This window comes from Lethenteron reissneri, chromosome 20, assembly GCF_015708825.2.
Source record: "Lethenteron reissneri isolate LAM-NWPU_2019-01 chromosome 20, ASM1570882v1, whole genome shotgun sequence".
Classification (NCBI taxonomy): domain Eukaryota; kingdom Metazoa; phylum Chordata; class Hyperoartia; order Petromyzontiformes; family Petromyzontidae; genus Lethenteron; species Lethenteron reissneri.
The window spans coordinates 17,116,153-17,135,722 of NC_083798.1; the positions used below are offsets into that span (position 1 = coordinate 17,116,153).

Here is a 19,570-nt window from a genome sequence, read left to right on the forward strand (position 1 = left end):
CTTGTTAACTGTTACTGCTTCTGTTTTATTTTACAGAGAAACCGGATGAATTGAGGCCTAAAAGTGTCATGGACACGGAGAACAATGAGTCAATGTTTTCTCTCAGGTTTGACATTACTTTTTTCTCATTGCATCTCATACCTTTTGTTACCTGTACACTATTAAAATCTTAACCGTGGTTCGTTTATATTAATTTGATCATTTAGTGGGAGTATTCAAATGTAGTTTTATCCTTTGCCTGTCATGGTTGTACCAGGAATAAGGTATTGTTGTGTTAAAACAAGCAATGAGTTGGTGCCTTTCTCCAATGCTATCCTTGAGTCAGAGGTGAAAATTGCACATTTATATGACACTAGCGGGAAGAACCCAGCGTTGCCCGCAGAAATAATATATTTCAAAACTTCTCTTAGAAATATAACATATACATACACAAATACGAAGCTATTGTGAAAGCCCGGTGTGCCGTTTGTCCATTTATCCGTCAACAAAATTATAAGAGTCTTGCAGAAGTCCAAAAAGTTACATAAAGTGGGGGGTAAATAGTTGATCTAAAAGGTTTCTGAAAATTGTCGACCCCCCCCTCAAAAAATATTTACCCCCGCGTAAGCATATATACCTACACACCCTACATACAATAGAATGAGTAGTATCTAGTGACTCTATAGTAATATCTGACTCTACAATAGTATGTGGCTCTACAGTAGTATCTACTGAATCTAACGTAGTATCTATTGACGCTATAGTAGTATCTACTGACTCTGTAGTTGTATCTACTGACTGTATAGTAATATCTACTGAGCCCAGTAGTAGCTACTAACTGTATAGTAGTATCTACTAACCCTAAAGTAGTATCTACCAACTCTATAGTAGTAACTACTAACTCTATAGTATTTACATCATTGGAACCTCATTTGCCAGTAAAAAATATGATAATTGTTTTTTTTACCCTTCTATTCTGGCAACAAAACTGACACCTTTTTTACAAGGAATCATGTTTGCATAGACCACAATTCCTGCAGCCATAATGCAAACAAAAAACATAACTGATAATATATGCACTGTCCTTGAAGTTGATTGGTCCACACCCGAGACAGCTTTCCTTAGAGCCTAGTCTCACATGGGTTGGACCAGATGACGCCAAAAGGTGCCTTTTGGCGTCATCTGGTTCACCTGAAGGCTCCTAGGCACATACGTCCTCTCATCTCTACTGAAATTGCCAACACATTGGCATGTTGCATAGTTAGGTCTCGCCTTGACTATTGCAACTCCGTCCTAGTCCGGACCTCCGCTGGCAACCTAAAGAAACTTCAAAGACTATAAAACAACCTAGCACGCGTCGTCATTGCCCACACTCATCCCCGTCTCGACTCACTAGCTTGTCTCCGTGCTCTCAACTGGCTACCTATCGCCAGTAGGGTCACATACAAGACCGCCTGCCTCTGCCACAATGCCTTCATATCCGCCTGCCCGCCGTACCTTTCTTCATTATTGACAACTTGCAGCCCTGCAAACGGCAGATGCCTGCGCAGCGCGACTCACGACCTCCTCTTGATACCAAGATCCAGGATGGTCACGTCTGTACGCCGATTCTCGGTGGCAGCCCCAACAGTCTGGAACGATATCCCTCTGCACATTCACAGCATCACCTCAATCGCCTCCTTCAAGAGAAACTTAAAAACTCACCTCTACAATCATGCTTTCGAGCGACTCTGAGCTTGGCTCCGCGCCTCTGAGTTGCGGCCACTACGTCTGCAAATTTGCGCGCTTTACAAATTGAACTATTATTATACAAAGTGCCGTGGTCCCGTGCAGACCCCCCCGACCTCGCCTAGCTTGCCCAGTCGGCCGAGGTGGCGCCTTGGCCGGCTTGGGCTGGGCCGCTACCCCCCCCCCCCACCATCCCCCCGCCCGCACTACAGTAGTAGTATCTACGGACGATAGTAGTATCTACCGACCCTATAGTAAGTGCACACATTGGAGTGGGGGGGGAAATAAGACATCACACTTTGAGGACATCACACTTTAAAGAATTGACCTCAGTGTTGTGTGTATTTTTTTTACATTTTTAACGCGAATGAGAATTCCCCCCTCCATCCACCAATCGGTTGTGTGCGTTGCTATGGGAACCACGGATCAGCATTTCGCGCATGCGCAGATGCGTGCTCTGGTGCCGCCCTGTGCTTATAAAAGTAATACATTGTTCATTTAACTACTTTAAAGTTGATATATGTGAAATACGAATAGCACTGGCTCACCCCGGGGCTTATCACGTGGTATCTGGGTGCTTTTTTTAAACGTATACCCCACAGTTTGTGAGTTAAAACCGTCGCAAGTTGCGTCCACAGACAGAGATACAGGCAGACAGACAAAATTACTTGTATAGGTAAGATAAGCCAGATTATCCATAGGACCACATCATCTATTGTTAATGAAGTGGTCATCCTCATCATAGTCTGGCCCCCACTATAAAAGTTGAATATCTTACCGCTGGCTCATGGGTACTACAAAGAAGATCAACTTACAATAATAGTCGACACAGAGACGTTGTCTTTTTGTGTGCCTATGTGTGTGTCTCTCTCTGTTTGTCTCTGTGTGTGTCTCTTTCTGCTTGTATGTCTGTCTGTGTGTCTCTGTGTCTATGTTTTGTCTCTCTCTCAAATTTAGCAATCTTTGGAAGAACGTTATCAACCGGGTGGGGAGTTGACTGTTGTATTGGTCAACTCTCTGTGTTGTATTGCATTATATTTCCAAGTTTACTATGTTTTTCTTGGTTCTTTCGGTAAAGTCACGTAGAAGGGAAGTAATAAAACAATAAAAATAAAACATAATAAAACAATTATCACGACGTGTTTTATTATGTTTTATTTTTATTATTTTATTACTTCCCTTCTACGTGACTTTACCGAAAGAACCAAGAAGATGAATCCCTGCAGTCACGAAAGCTTTAAATCGAAATTTACTATGTTTGTTTTCTCATTCATTTGTACCTGATGATGGTTGCTTGTGTTGCAATCGAAACGTCGTATTCTATTATTATTTAATTTCATTTCTTTCTACGTGACTTTACCGAAAGAACTAAAGAGTAATTCCTGCAGTCACGAAAGCTTCGAATCTACTTTGTATTGACGTTTATGGAGTATCCTTCAGCTTTATTTTTTGAATTACATTTTAGTTTAAGATGTCATTCATCATTAACCTGTGGTCTTTAACGAAAATTATGGAACTCCATTGGCACTGGTGCACAAACAATGATAAAAAGTTCGTCATATACACTTCCTTGTAATATATAGCATAATATGGTAAAATGTTGGACAATGCCCCTTTTGATTTGTTCTGTGGCCCTTGATCTCCCTTAGTTCACGATCCCGGGCAGGTGTGGGTCCAAGTACTGCCATTCCGCCAGGTACCCCAAGCCGGGCCAGGTCAGCCGGGCAGAGACAGCCTCCCAGAACGACAGGCACTGCAGATGCATCGACAGCCTCGCAGGTCCGTGCTCTCACGCGTTTCTTCATGCACGTTACATTGCACTTTTGAGCAAGCACACTGTGCCACATTCAAATGTGGCTGGGCAGGTTTCAGTTCACTCGGTGTTGTTTTGCTCACGGATGATTCAAGTCAGGGCTGAAGGGAAGGTACCACGTGCCCTCATTGTAGGCAGATGGGTTGCCGTCTGTGGCATTTCGAGAATGACCTTATAATATGCAGGAAATGCAATAGAAAATGAGTATTGCAAATGTCATGCCACGCTATGCACATACAAGTCCATATTTCTGGTATATTTATGCATTTTGGAATATGTTCAGGAGTTAAATGCCAATGTCTACGTCTGCTAGCCACGAGAGGGCTACTCTTCTGTTCATGCAATGTACTTCTGTTATTTTTGTCTCTTTGTAATGAATACCTTGAGCAGCAGAAGGCACATATTTCCTCCTTTAGTGAACATGATTTAACTGTATACAATATTATTGGCTATTTTAATATAATGGATTGTACAGAATTTCACAAATGCATACCAGGCTCTGCGCATGTTTTTCAGTCATGCTAATATTGGACATGCCATGAACATGTGGTCTTTGTATGTTAATAGCTAGTTGTAGTGAAGCCCTTTGCAATGGTTGTTTCTTGTTTCAGCAAACCAGCGAGCAGGTCTTTTCTACATGGGAGCTGATTTTTCATGAATCAGACCTGCTCATCACTCCAATAATTGATAACCCCAAGGTAATTGTTTAATAGGAATAGGAATCAACAGTGTCTGAATATGCTGTTATTGAAGTTTTTATCTCACGATGAAAGGTTTGCTAGTTAAAATCCTCATAAGGGGTCAACTAAACCCAACATCTATTGGGGGTCATTTAATAAGTACCACTGTGCAGGAATTCATTCCTATATAGTTAATTATCTCCTTCCTTGGGAATGTAACATTTCCACGATTGTCCTCAAACGTCATCATCATATACAGACTATATACAAACGCTTAATTTAAAAGGAAAATTAATAAAATATTGCTTTATAATTGAAAATAAACATTGAACTTTTGTCTACATCTGTATGTTAGTTGGCTTCTACATGTTACATATAAGTTGTTCTTTAATCGGTTCAAAGCTCATTGACATACACTCATTTACATATAAATGTAAAGTTCATTTCCACTAATAACTGCTGTATTTGAAACTGAAATGCAATATATCACACAAATAGGTTTTTGTTAAAGGCTATTTGTTTTGTTGTTAGAGTATCACTTAAATGCATGCTCATCAGCAGCATCAGCATGACTGCCTACATTTGGGTTTGTACTGCCGATGCTGGCAAGCCCAGTAACTTGATGTAACACTGAACCAAGAATGCCTGTGCGACACTGATTAATTGTTTCTGTGCTTATTTTTAACTCTGAACTAAATGAAGACCTTTATTTTTTTCCACCGAAAGCATTGTACCAATAATTTTCATACGTTATTGTGTGTACTTCTATCGGGTATTTTTGTTGGGAATTAGTTGTTCATTAATAATTGTGTTCATTATATTGCAGTGTAATCTCGTAGTCATCTCAGCCCATGTTTTTTGTCATGGGTGAGTTTAAAACCTGATGCCCCAAGTCACCCTTGTGTAATATTTGAGGCCTGCCATTAATTCAATACAGCTTTTGCTTTTGTATAGCAACTCGTGTGGTTGTTGACTTTCTTTGTTGTATTAACATATCCCTTAAAATATTATGTTAACTTGAACGTATCTTATAAAAAAAATTAACGTTTTTTATGTGTTGTTTTTTCACATAGATCCTGAAGCCAGTACCAGTAAAGTTTGACCCAAAGACCCTTGGTGTCCCTGCTATTACAGGTGAGGAGCTAATCCTTTGCGAAAGGAAAACATTAAAGACATGACTGTAGGAAGAGCCTTCAATATATTACAATAATGTAATGGGCATTATATGTCCTTGCTTGGAATTACTGAGAGACTGTAAAAGGAATATGTGGATCAGGGAACAAACACACATTATAGACATCGGTAATTAAAAATGTAAACAGGCTTGGCCAGTATACATCACAAGATGGCATGATAGTTGATGACCGAGACTGGTAACAGAATGGCAGCCAAAGGAAATAATGCATCCGAGAGGGTGGCTGCTGTGAAGATGGAGCGATAAGATCAGTTCATGTGCAGGAGTGAGACGAATGGTAACAGCATTGCACCATGAGAGTTCGTGATGGCATTGCAAGGCCCTCATTATTTTAGTGGATAGATAATGGCTAATGATGATAATGATGATTTAAACGTGGTTACATCGAAAGTGGAAACAATGTGCAAAAGCATGTATACTATTTAACTTTTTTTTATACATTATTTTTCTAATTTGCAATCAGCGTTATGTCATGTGAGCAAAAAATATCCATTCAGAACTCACCCTGAGCAGTGTACCACATCATAATGTCAGATAACAGCACCAGGAAGATGACAACACAGAAATATCATTATATAATTCAGACTAGGTGGTTAATGTATTCCCAATAAACAGCATTTTTTCAAGGTAATTACACCATCATTATAAATCCACACAACTTTAATATGCAGAATTTAGAAACGAATGTTATAATCGTGTTTTGGTGAAGTAATTGGTAAACAGGGATGAGTTTGTCAAGTCACTATACTTCAGAATTTGCTTTAACCATGGGTACTTCAAAGTTGTATTTAATTCCTATGAGCATTTAAATATGGAAATAATGTATCAAATTGCTTTACAATGCAAACAAGAAACGTAAAAAACACTGAGGCAATGGTACTACGATGAACTCACACACACAAAATATGGACAACAGCCATCAAAGTTCAAAGAACTAAAGTTCACAGAAAGACTATTGATGAGATGTATCTGTGATGACAGTAGAACCTACATGCGCTGTGAGTGGACTAGTAGCCACGGGAGGTAATGGCAGGGGTATCAGTTGTGAGTGCGAAGGGACTGGTGGCTACGGAAATGATCGAGAAGGGAGCGTGGTCAGGTGACGGAAGAGGACGGTAGAGTCAGCCGGTGGAGCGAACGTCCAGTCAGCGAGAATGATCGAGAAGGGGGGCATGGCCTCGGTTGGTATATAAGGGGAAGATGCGCGGGAGACTCGGGGCTGTTGCAGTGGGGTCTCCGCCTGATGTCAGGGGAACGTGTGCCATCTCAAGAGAAGTGTGTCAAGTCATTTTATATGTATATTTTATGTAGTCACTTAAACTATATTGTTATTCAATGTATCATAAGTTTCTGCACTTCCAAACAATTTGTTCTCGTTATTTTTCAACATCCTCATTGTCTTTACACACGAAGCATTATCATTATATTGAGCTGGTAAGTTTGTTTTCCACCGTGAAAAGGAGAGAAGCTGGCGTACCTGCCTGAACTGGAGGTGGCCCGGTATCTGGAGCAGCTGTGCGGCACGATGGCAGCCACTGACAAGTCAGGCTCTCCACGCACACGACTCAACCTCCTGTGCTACCTGTGCATCATCAGCACGCATCCGCATGCCGCCAACCGTCTTCTCAACTCACATTTGGTGAGGGGGCATCATTTGCATGCCTGAAGTTCAGTGGATTGGCAGTATGTTTGGGGGTTGATGCGATGTGGAGATAGCACATAATACACCTACCTGGAGGTTATGAAAGTGGTTCGTGTAGGTGATAGTATAGCAAGTTGGTTGCTGAAAAATCTGTCTGGCCCAGTTTAATTGTTCTGTCCTGATATACATAGTTATATCTCTCTGCATGAATCTTGCCACAATAAATACATGGGCTTAACATCAGAGAATGTCCCTCCTGAAAAGAGTCTTCAAACATATGGATGCTTTTCTGGGTAAAACTAGAATTGTTTCTGTAATGCTCACCCCTACATAGCACGAAGATTATATCTTCACCACACTCATCGTGAAATGGTCCCCTGCGCATAGCACTCATAAAATTACAAATTTGAGCATACCACAGTACCTTTGTTTCTTTCAATTAGATTGAGATTGCAAAAAAAAGTACAACATTTCAATTCAAAGAAGGAATCAGGCAATGTTCATTTCTCTTTTCTGGTTCTAATCCAGTGCAGAACACATGCCATTTACATAATACAGGTTTTGTTTTGGGTTATATCGCATAAATATAAATGTGTCGTTAAACCCGCCACCACCCGACACAGCCATTTAGTAATGTTTATTACGTGAACAGAACATTCCAATTCGTTACTAGTACAGCACACCATTGTGTTGGAGAGTAAATCCACAAAATTTACAATCAATCAGAGTATAATGTTTCGCCAGTAATTACAAATAATAGCATCATCAGGCGACAGCCAGATTTGTGTAGAAATCCTGTTTCGTTCTTAAATTTCCCTTGCAGCAACCAGCTTACACATAGCACAACTTTTGCTGACTTCTCAGTGTTAAACCTATTGCTAAATTAGGGCACCAACTTATTCAAACACTTCAGAGCAGAGTTGGACATAAATCATTGTTTCAAAGGGTACAATTCTAAGTTGTCATTTAAATCTAAGTAAATTGGTTTCCATGGTTCACTTCTCCATTATCAGTGGAGTAATTAAAAAAGTGTACACTTATTGTTTTAAATTGCATACATGGTATTTTTAGTAATCAATAATTTTGTTTACGTGTTTGCAGTTGTTAGTGCTGATCCAGCAGCTGCAGTCTGCTCAAAACTGGGACATGTGAGTACCTGTTTGTTCTACTCATAGAATGATTAAATTAATAAATGTTTTTATTTCAACCATATGACATCTTATGTAAATACATAATCTCTTGAGAAAGATAATCAGCATTTACCTCGTAGGTATGTATATGTTTGATTCAGACGATAAAGTGTATCCCTGCTCAGACAAGCATGAGAGTGGTGTTCATTTCCATTGACAGTCTTGAGCCCGGAGTGGAAGTACTTCATTCTTATGACAGGGGTCAGTCTTTGCCGATTGGCTTCCAAAGTTGTACTCATTTCATCAACCTCAGACCAGGAATTGAACTCACAATCTTATTGATTGCGAGTCAGGGGCTTTTTCAATAGTGCTACCAATTTTTATTATACGACGGTATTAGAAATTAAAAAGTAGAATGTTAAATTTTTTTGAAATCTCAAATAGGTAATTACCCAAATTTCGATTTAAAGCTTTCGTGACTGCAGGGATTCATCTTCTTGGTTCTTTCGGTAAAGTCACGTAGAAGGGAAGTAATAAAATAATAAAAATAAAACATAATAATTCTCACGACGTTTCGGCTACAACGCAAGCCGTCTTCTTCACCTGAAGACGGCTGCTTGCTTCTTCACCTGAAGACGGCTGCTTGCGTTGTAGCCGAAACGTCGTGAGAATTATTATGTTTTTTATTTTTTATTTTATTACTTCCCTTCTACGTGACTTTACCGAAAGAACCAAGAAGAAGAGGTAATTACCCACTTACAAAATAAGAAAAATACAATATTATAATAACTATACATATTTTCCTTATAAAATGTATTATAAATCTCGATTGTGCTTACTGTGGCGTGTTGTATTTATATTGCTGTATCTGTAATTTGCTTGCTGAGTATGACTGCGGAAATATAATTATACAATTTACAAAGTGTGCTGTCAGTAATGATAGTACCCATGTGAGATATTTTATGCAATTATAACATTGGTGTGGTGTGATTACTCTAATCATATGATGGTTGAATATTGCTTGAGGTGGCGTATTTGCTGTGATAGTAATGCTGTGCGTGATTGGTGTCTCACGTGGTGTGGTTATGCGCACTCAGCCGGGGGAAGTCGGCTCGTGTTCTGGCTCTGCTGGCCCATCATGCCACGGAGCTCAAGGACACCACCGTGATATCTGAGGTGTGGAAATTTAATGGGCACAGTGGATGATCTGAGATGATGAGAAGCAAAGTGAATATCATTAAAGATGCTAAAATATCACTCAACAACCCGGCCGTCCAGATGACCATGTGTCACTGTGGATAGCATATGCTGGGCTTATAATCGAGTTCAAATCCTGGTTAGTGGGTTGAAGTCAGTCTGTCATCCATTTGCAGTCATGGAAATTTGTACAATTTTGTAAAGCAATAACACATGTTGTCATATGAACAGCCTAGCGTTGTTCCATAAAACACCTCAAGTTCAATTTCGATTTTGTAATTTTTGGTTTTATAAGTAGAAAAATATACATTAGAGTTTTATTCAGCTGGGCACCAGTCAGTGAACCCTCAACTGATGGAGTTTACATGATTCGGTGGAACAATCCTACAGCTGCCTAGTCAGAGAATGCTAGCTGCATGAAAGTAAATGTTAATGAATATATGACATGTAAAAGCATAGGCCATGATGTATCATGTCATGGCAGACATTGCACATTTGAAACACATTTAATAGCATATTGCACTATCAAAAAAGCTCGGCGTTACATTTGTCCGTTTGTCAACGAAATTATAAGAGCCTTTAAGAAGGCCTGAATGAAAAAGTTCTAGAAAGTGGACCCCCCAGATGTGGGGGTAAAAATTTGATCTCACAGGTTTGCAAAAATTGCCGACCCCCCTCAAAAAATATTTGACCCACCCCCAAAAAAATACATTTATTTAATATGTCCTACACACCCTACATACAATAGAGTCAGTAGTATCTGTACACATTGGGGGAAGCGGGGGGAGAAGATGACATCAGTGGGGTTGATGGGCGAGGCGCGAAGCGCCGAGAAGCTCTCCGCAGGAGCTAGAATAAGGCGGCCATAGGCCGCAGAAATTCTAGTAAATATTAATATCTTCTTGGGCTTATAGGTGCATAGCATGAGGCAAGTGTGTAGACTATCCCATTGTGTGCATGTTCTTGATGGAAGGCCATGACTGCCGTGACGGAGCTGGTGCGCGAGAGCTATAGGAACAGCAAGCTGAAGCAGTGCCTGCTGCCTGCACTGGGGGAACTCATGTGCCTTGCCACGAGACAGGTAAGCCTTATTCCTCCCACCCATCTTGTCAGTAGACAAGCCAGTTACCACCAGCAAGACTGCCTCAATAAACTACCTGGCATCCAACCTCAACCAACAAACCTTATACAAACCTTTACCTCATTCTCAACCAGTAATGCAACTTTGAAGCTAACTATAACAATCCACCCCAAACCAGCTGTCTAATTAGATAACTAACCCCATCCAGCAAACCAGCACCAACCAGCTACCCAGCCACCTTCATTTCCCCTTGCATAAAACATCTAACCAACCTCATCTAGCAAGTCATCCAAAAAGGCATTGTAAAATTCTAGATTGTAAAATTGCATTGTAAAATGTATCCTATGATATTTCCATGTACAGTACCTTTTTATGATATCTTTAGCACTGATCTAAGAATTGTCTTGTGTGCTCGATGTGTATGCCTGTTGTATGCAAATGTAATTGGTTGGAGCAGTGAGACACGTGTGGTCATGTCTTGTGTGTTGGTTAACCATTTATCATGTGGCAGCTGCCGAAATCTCCAAAAAATGTATTAAGAGCAGTTGGAGGAGAGTGCATGTAGAGCAGTTGATCGATGTTCTTCAGGAAGATGTGTTAAACACTTGTGTCATGGATGTGTTATGTAGTCTAAAAATAACCAGAGTAGATGTTTCATCAATAACAGATATCAATTACTATATGGTCGATTTTATTAGCTGTATCATTCAGTGCTTAAAAAGCATTAACTTCACTGTTTGTATACCTTTCATTAAATCATTTACTTTCAGCACCATGGCATTTATATATTAAAGATGAATACCTTTTTTGTCAATTATTTTGTACTAGTTCATGAAGCCTGTCTTCGCCAGGCAAAAGTTTTCAATAATTATAATAATTAACCAGATGTGATTTTTTTACAATTTGTATCTACAATCAGATACTAACTAGTCAACATTTTTTTATTTTTCTGCAAAAAAACTAAAATTGTTGACTTGCTTCAATGTCTTATATTTAAAGACGTACCTATCGGAAACCGCTCAATTTAAAGATTCCTTTCTTATTTTACTAGAAAGAACCAAAAATTATTAACTTAATACTCTCTGAGAGGAAGCTCCTGTCTTTTACTGTTTTCGAAATATTCAGATTTTAACATCATAAAATGCGTATTTTTTCATTCAAAACCGGTTTAATCCAAAATATCTCAAAAACAATTAAAGATAGAACAATGGTTTTTACTTTTAAATTTTCTGTGAAACGCTATATCAAAAGAAAAAACGCAATGTTATATTTTTTTACAGTTTCTGAATGATACGTGCAAACATTTTATAGGGTACTTAAAATCGAGATTTGGGGACCTTAAAATGAAAAATCTTAGATTTTCTAAATTTTTCTGTTTGTGTCCAAAAAGTTACCTATGTACCACATTTTAGCTTTCTACCTTGTTGGGAAGTACCCTAGAGGTTTTTGAGACATACAGATTAAAGTCTTTATTTATATAGATGTGTGTGTGTTTCTACCATTTGGGGAGCGGTAGCAGAGCGGTTGGCACACTGCACTATGAACCCTGTGAGCTGAGTTCGACTCCCGCTCACGCTAACTCCAGTGACAATTATTTGAACCAGTCCTGGTCGACTCAGTCTCAAATGAGTATCTGGTGAAATGTGTAAACATGGCCATGCGGGAAACAAGGCAGCTGAGTGTGGAGTTGGCCACCCACCCCCTCATGTGCCGTGCCAGCCTTCATAGGTGCTCGCTAACAGCATTTTCCCCAAAAGTTTGTTAATGCTATATGAACGACCTTTGTCTTTATCTACCATGCAGGAGGAGAAGAGAAGGGTATCGAATGAGAGCTGGCATATCCCAAGTGCTGCATTCACTGTGGTACTGCGATGCTTACGTGATGGGGTACGGCCTGCAATGTTCACCACTTTATCCCTTTTGTTTTTACACGCGGAAAAAATTCTACATTACCACTGAATTCATTCGAGTTCCATTTTTTTAAATCAGATAGATGGGTAATCTTACTGTGAATACCCTTATTACTGAGCCAGTTTTACTATTGGTTGACAGTTTGATTCATGCAGCTCTCCAATCAATTCAATACATTATTAAAATAATAAGTCAAGGTGTCTTGCTGGTCCAGTGAGCAATGGGAAGTGACTTTAGTCTTGTTAATATATTCAAGCCATATTCTTTGGGTCTTTCGGTAAAGTCACGTAGATAGGTTCAAAGAAAATAACAAAAAACTACGACGTTTCGATGGCAACACAAGCGGTTGTCATCAGGAAAAGGGGGTTAGCTTCTAAAGGCAAACTGTTTATAAAGGTTTGAAATGGGCGTAGCCCAAATGTCAGCAGCCAATGTTAATGTAAGTGGTGGGCAGCGACCACGACGGTGGTGGGTTTTCCACCAATCAAAGGGCTGCCAGGTAAAAATTAGCATGTTAATGTAAGATCGTTGAGTGGCCTCCACGGCGAGCACGCTGAGATGGCTGTGTTAATGTGAGAGATGAGCATGTTAATGGAAGATCGCAGAGCAGCAACCTCGAGGTAGGCGCGCGAGGTGGCTGTGTTAGTGTGAGAAATTTAACCTGTTCACGTAAAATCAGAGAGCCGAAAATAACAACTAAAATCGGAAGGTGGTAGGATAGGAACATCACAGCCAGTTATGACTTAAACTGGTCAATAACGTCCTTCCAATGATTGCTCAGTTTGTACCCATCTTCTCGGTTGAAATTGTGTCTGTATATGTATATATAGATGGCTTCATGAACGAATCTTTGTTGATAGCCAGTGGGTTTGCAAAGTACCTTTGTCTTAGATAAATCAATTTCGTGTGAACTCACCGCATTAAAACAATGATCAGCCACGGCCGAGGTATTGGTCCTACCGTGTTTCAGATCTGCCTTATGTTCACGAACACGGTCCGAGACATGTCGCCTAGTTTCCCCAATGTAACTACTGCCGCAGACACAGCTTAGTTTATAGACGTCAGGGTATTGCATGTCAGGGATCACATCCTTCACAGATGGGATCAGATCACGAATTTTATGTACTGTGTTAAATCGAACCTGGATCTTGTGTTTGCTCATGATTTTGGAAATCTTTTTGGTGGCCCCTGCTATGTATGGCAAGGTGATGGTTTTGATTGGGTCTTCAGATGGTTCGTTCCCAACAGTTGGGGTGATAGCTTTACAGATTGTGTAGTCTGAATATCCATTCTTCTTGAGAGCTTGGTGTACGTGTTCCAGTTCACTGGCTAGGTGATGATGGTCGGAAATACATCGAGCTCTATGGTGTAGAGTTTTGATGAGGAATTCTTCTGGGAAGGATGGTGGTGGGAGTCAGGTTTTAGATATGCATCCGTATGGGTGGCTTTCCTGTAGACAGTGTCCCATTGAGCCATCTGGTCTCTTTTCGATTAAAACATCCAAGAATGGTAGCTTGCTATCCTTTTCCATCTCCATGGTGAATTTGATGGCTGGGTGTATGGAATTGATGTGGTTGAGGAATTGGTTCAGAGCTGGTCGGCCACGTGGCCAGATGACGAACGTGTCATTTACGTACCTCTTCCACAAGGACGGACGTAGAGTGGATGCCTGGATGGCATCTGTCTCAAATTTTTCCATGACAACATTGGCTACAACTGGAGATAAGGGAGAACCCATTGGGGTACCTTTCTTTGATCTTAATAGCTCATCTTATTGGAGAGTATATTGAGCACATTGATTATATTGATGTAGTTTATATTTAGTTTTTTCACATCGGTTTATTGTATGGTAGTTGGGTAGTTGCAGTTCTTTAGCGTCAATATGCTAAATTCCTCCGTTTTATTATATTTTATTTTGATTAATTTATTATTTCCCTTCTACGTGACTTTACCGAAAGAACCAAGAAGATGATAATTTTTACCTGGCAGCCCTTTGATTGGTGGAAAACCCACCACCATCGTGGTCGCTGCCCACCACTTACATTAACATTGGCTCCTGACATTTGGGCTATGCCCATTTCAAACTTTTATAAACAGTTTGCCTTTAGAAGCTAACCCCCTTTTCCTGATGACGACCGCTTGTGTTGCAATCAAAAGGTCGTAGTTTTTTGTTATTTTCTTTGAACCTATCTACGTGACTTTACCGAAAGACCCACATAATATGAATTCCTGCAGTCACGAAAGCTTTAAGTCAAGATATTTAAGCCAGTGGCGGAGATACCATATTTCCATGGTGGGGTTCAGAATCTTCATAGGATGACCACAGTGGGTTTTCTAGTGTTACTCATTTTGTCGACTTTGGAAGCATGAATAATGGGCCATGTATTTTTGTATGAGTGTTTTCCAGCAGAAATTGTTTGAACAAATCCCTTGGTCAATGGGATAAAATGTTGTTTCATTTCTCGATGAAACACCTATCTTTGTTTAATGCATTTTATTAGACATAGACCACCACCGAGACAGCACATAATGATTCTTCATTTAATGACTTTATCTAAGCAAAGTACCACCAGGTCAACAAGCTAAATAAAGGAGTTCAATAGAACATTTCGAGAAGGTGGTGCTTTTCCTGGGTTTGCATGGGCTGCTCTGTGAAAACCTGGTGAGCAGGAGGAGCCTCTAACGAACCACCTGGCAGCAAAGGTAGTGGAGAATGTGTGCAGTGGAGCCTCCGCGCAGACGAGCGGCTTTCAGACGGCAGAGGTGGGGCCCATGCTGTGGTACCTGTTCACCCACTGCACCGTCGACTCCCTGCGTGTCACTGCCATCTCTGTGAGTTTGTTTGCCGCAACATTTTTTTGTATGTTGAGTTAATACGTTTTAATGTTATTGAATGAATTATTATATAAATGTATTAATAATCAAGTGTCTGCTCAAACGACTTTGACGACCCTGAGCCATTGGTGAAAATGTTCATGTAACGGGGACCATTATCTTCCTAAGATGACCAATGTCGACATCATGCAATGCGTTAATACCATATTAAAATATGTTAATGTATATGCAATCTGATCAGACATTCAAATATCCAAACACAGCAAGTAAAAACATTTAAATATTAAGTAAAATACAGAGGTTATTACAAATATTGGAAAGTTAAACATGCAACAATTGGAGCTGACTTGGCATGCATCTTGTGAAGTGCTTACTCCTCACTCCCCTGCTCTACCTATGCAAACAATGCAGTGTTTGTAAAGAATAAAAAAATATGTTACCTGTTAGTTCTATAACTACATTATTATCTTTGTACTTCACATTTTCACACATTTTAACTCGATCCATCTGAAAACCCTTATCGTTGAAGGAACCATTAAGTTTTGGCATCTTCACCCAAAGGCTTGCATCCAGGAGCACAGATGTGCTGGCTTACAGCCCAAAAAAAGTCAGTGGTTGTTAAATTGATGTCAAGACATAAACAATAGTAATACAAGGCAGACACCTGCCCCCTGGCTACACCCTTTTACAATATATCCTAACACTTAGATGCCTTCCCTCTGCTCACCACATTCACAATACACCCAAATATATTTCTTTGATGTTACCGTGTTTTTTTGTTTTATTGGTGCTTTTGATGTGCATGTGATCGTGCCATGTGTGTGTTGTCATGATAATTTCTTCATCGTGTGTCCTGTGGTGATGGTTGTATGGTTTATGTGAGGTGTATGTCCATGTTATGTGCAGAGTGACTGTACAGTTTAAATTAGTACATGCACATGATGCAAGGAATATCACTACATGTTGAGTTGATCGCATATGCAACACTGTACCTTTAACTGATAAATCCAGCCAGGTGGTGCTGTTAGTAGAGCACCCAACTATTGAAGGTTTTAAGTTCAAATCCTGCTTTAATATTGACTCAGCCCATCATCAAGTAAGGCCAAAGTAATGAACACTATTGTGTTGGAAGTCAACAGTGAATTTCCTATGGATAAACTGGCATCCACCAAAGTAATGTGAACTTTCCACCAGTGGCTCTGAGCCACCAATTATGAAAATAACAATTCAACATTAATTTGAACCATAGAAGTAAATCACAATAAAATAAGCAATAGCACCAGAGATTAATCACAATTTGTATAAAAAATATTTACAAAATTCCTAATTATGGATGTATTGTAGTGGATAAGATGACTTGCAGTTATAATGTTGCACATAAATGTACACAACTTTTCACTATTACTTGTGGCTATTGTTAATATTCTAAGTTTCTCAAGTGCAGTGTATGCATGTATGTTGAACTTCCTTCGTGCATGTGGCCAACCGTTGTAATGGGAGATGAAACATTAGTTGGACTTTCATCCTCGATAAATTGTTGTTTTGCGAATGTAAACACTACCATGCAGCGTGGAGGGATTGGCAGCAGCGATAGAGGAGTATGGCACAAAGCCATGCAGCTCATAGGAGTACAATTTAATTCAGCCCAAAGTACAGCTCGAGGCTACATTTTTTATTGGCTCTGGATATACAGCAAATGGCATTGGTGATTATGGTGGCGTGCGTATGCTTGTGTGTGCGCCCCCCCTTCCCCCCTCCACCCATCCTGGTTTGGTAGGCACTTTGTCGCGTGAGCCGCCGCATGCCAAGCTGCTTTCAGAACGTGCTGGAGAAGGTGGGGCTGGCACCTGTGCTTGAGGCACTGCTGTCGAGCATTGCGCGTGTGCAGCAGTGCCTGCTCACCCTGTTCTGCATCATGCTGGCGTCGGGTGGCCACCTCCAGCGCCTTGTTCATGAGAAGGTCCTCTCTCTTTCCCGTCTGTGTACACACTGCCATTCTGTATCACTAATAACTCCAAAGTGATTTCATTTTATATGATATTGAGTTACTACTATAACAATACTCAAAAATAGATGCCAGTGGTCATCCCCATTTGGAGTCATGAGCTACGGCTACTACAACAAAACTCAAGAATAGATGCCGGAACTCATCTCCATTTGGAGTCCTGAGCTATGGCTGGATATTCCACATGAATATAGTTAGTACCATCGTCTCCAAAGGATACCCACTGTTACTTGATTCTGTTTTAATCAGGTCCTGAGAGATTATAGCCACAATTGGTATTTTATTTTATGACTTTCCCATTGTGAGCTGGGAACAGGTTTCTTTTAAATAAGGTGTTTTACACAACCTAAAAAAGGAAAACAGCAGTAGGTATCACTCTAAGCTGCATATCACAGGCTATGTAATATGAGGTTGAAAATTTGTCAATGAGGAAATAGAATGAACTCAATGTATTGTCTTGTAACAAGGAACAGTTATTTGAGATGATTCAATTAATTATTATGTATAGGAATTGACTAAAACTGTCACACTGATACAGACAAATGTAGGTATGGTAATGAAATAAAAAAGCACTCATTTCATTATTGGACTGTGTCCTCCCATAAGCTTCTCTGCTGACGACGCCATTGGTGTGTGGCAGGAGTTTGTGGCAAAGATCGTGCGTCTGCTGGAGAGTCCGTCGGTGCTAATCCGAGCCAAGGCTTTCCTGGCACTCCATCAGGTGCTGCAAAACAACCCCGACATGCTGCTCTACTGCTGTCAGTCCCGGTGAGTGAGCACTGCCACACGCACGCTCACCACTCTGTTCCCAGTTCAATGTAGTTTAATCACCAGGTTAGAGTGCACTGGTATTTATCACATCAAACTGGCTACCCACAAAGAGGTATTCATAATGTCAAGTTGATCTACTTAGTCAACCACCAACGATGATTCAGGCTCTTAGCTTTCAGACTGTGAGATAGGTGCCCAAATGATAGCACCATCCAACCAGATGGCCCTACCATAGTAATCTATCATTTTCAACACTGATTCAGGGGTACCAATGTTGATGAACGTTGCCTAGCACCCATCTCATGATCAGTGAAACACTCTTTCCAATCTGTTTGTTGCCATTGATCTTCATTTTTTTTGTTGATGATGGGGATGATGATGATGATAGTGACGGTGGCGATGCGTTCAAATCCTCGACAGGCTGGTGATGTACATTGAGAGGGACTCTCGGCGCGCAACTCCGGGTAAGGATCAGCAGCAGGGGGGGTACGAATACCTGTCCCGGTGCCTGGAGATCCTCACTGCTCTCATTGTCCACCAGCTGCCCCTGCTTACTGGTAAGGAACCTGTGAATGTGGAATGAACTGCATGGGTTGTGAATGCATGAATGAACTCCTGTACAGTGAAACCATAGCCTTGGTCTGAAATTAAAATAAGTTCAAATTAACAATAATCCTATGTACTGTATATGTGTATATATATATGTCATATATATGTTAGTGTATATCGTGTACGTGCGTATTATTAAGCAGACCCAAATTCAAGAGTGTGTACGGTATGTAACTGTGTGCTGTGTACTGTGTGCTGTTAAGTAGTTATGTTGGTCCCTCCAATCCCCACCACCCCTCCCCTATCACTCCCACCTGCCACCCTTCACCATCGCTCCCCCACCACTAACGTATTACCATTTAATACAATTGAACGACATTTATTATAAAATTATGTACAATTAAACATGTTCTCTTGCATTTTATTTTACGTAACATATTCTCAGGTATTTAGTATGTAAAAATGTTTTATTAGATTTTCTACGTTCTTGCATTTAATACACAGACTTTTCTTTTTAATTAGTTGCTCTGATCTGGCTAAGTACGAAATCAGGGTAGCTGGGGTATGACTGCATACGAACATTGACACACCAGCCTGATGGTAATGAGAGGTCTGTAGGGGGCGGTGCAGTAAGAGATTTGCTATTACTGTACTTCACAAACATGAGTTCACCCTGGACATTCCTGTTTCCTCCGACAAGCAAAAATACTTTTACATAATTACAAATTAAACACATTCCAAAGTACCACCCTAAGTAAAGTGCGTCTTTACACTTAGTGAAGCCTTCTAGACAAAGCAAAGAAAATATTACTTGAATTCATCCAGCCAAGTGGCAGAGTGGTAAGAGGATCATCTCATTATCAAGTTCCACATTCAAATGTTAGTTGAGGATAGACTGAGCCCATCAACCCTCTGAGGTCAATAAAATGAGCACTGCTTTATGGGAAGACAACAGTGGTTTACCTGTGGATAGACTGGCCCCCACCATAGTAATGTGGAATACAAATGTGGAATTTCAGCTCAAGACCACACACCAAGATGAGCACCATCCAAT

The 19,570-nt window shown here is 40.3% G+C and overlaps 1 protein-coding gene across 4 annotated transcripts in view; it reads left to right on the forward strand.

The window, feature by feature from the left end:
* ULK4 (unc-51 like kinase 4) overlaps window positions 1–19,570 on the forward strand; it is a 68,975-nt gene that overhangs the window by 15,789 nt on the left and 33,616 nt on the right. For all 4 annotated transcript variants that reach the window (XM_061555197.1, XM_061555200.1, XM_061555199.1 and 1 more), the window contains 13 exons: window positions 37–106; window positions 3,357–3,486; window positions 4,132–4,218; window positions 5,274–5,334; window positions 6,856–7,034; window positions 8,139–8,185; window positions 9,265–9,343; window positions 10,338–10,445; window positions 12,249–12,332; window positions 15,027–15,188; window positions 16,969–17,151; window positions 17,837–17,964; window positions 18,388–18,524. In XM_061555197.1, the coding sequence (XP_061411181.1) occupies window positions 37–106; window positions 3,357–3,486; window positions 4,132–4,218; window positions 5,274–5,334; window positions 6,856–7,034; window positions 8,139–8,185; window positions 9,265–9,343; window positions 10,338–10,445; window positions 12,249–12,332; window positions 15,027–15,188; window positions 16,969–17,151; window positions 17,837–17,964; window positions 18,388–18,524 (1,455 nt within the window). The remainder of the gene's footprint in view (window positions 1–36; window positions 107–3,356; window positions 3,487–4,131; window positions 4,219–5,273; window positions 5,335–6,855; window positions 7,035–8,138; window positions 8,186–9,264; window positions 9,344–10,337; window positions 10,446–12,248; window positions 12,333–15,026; window positions 15,189–16,968; window positions 17,152–17,836; window positions 17,965–18,387; window positions 18,525–19,570) is intronic.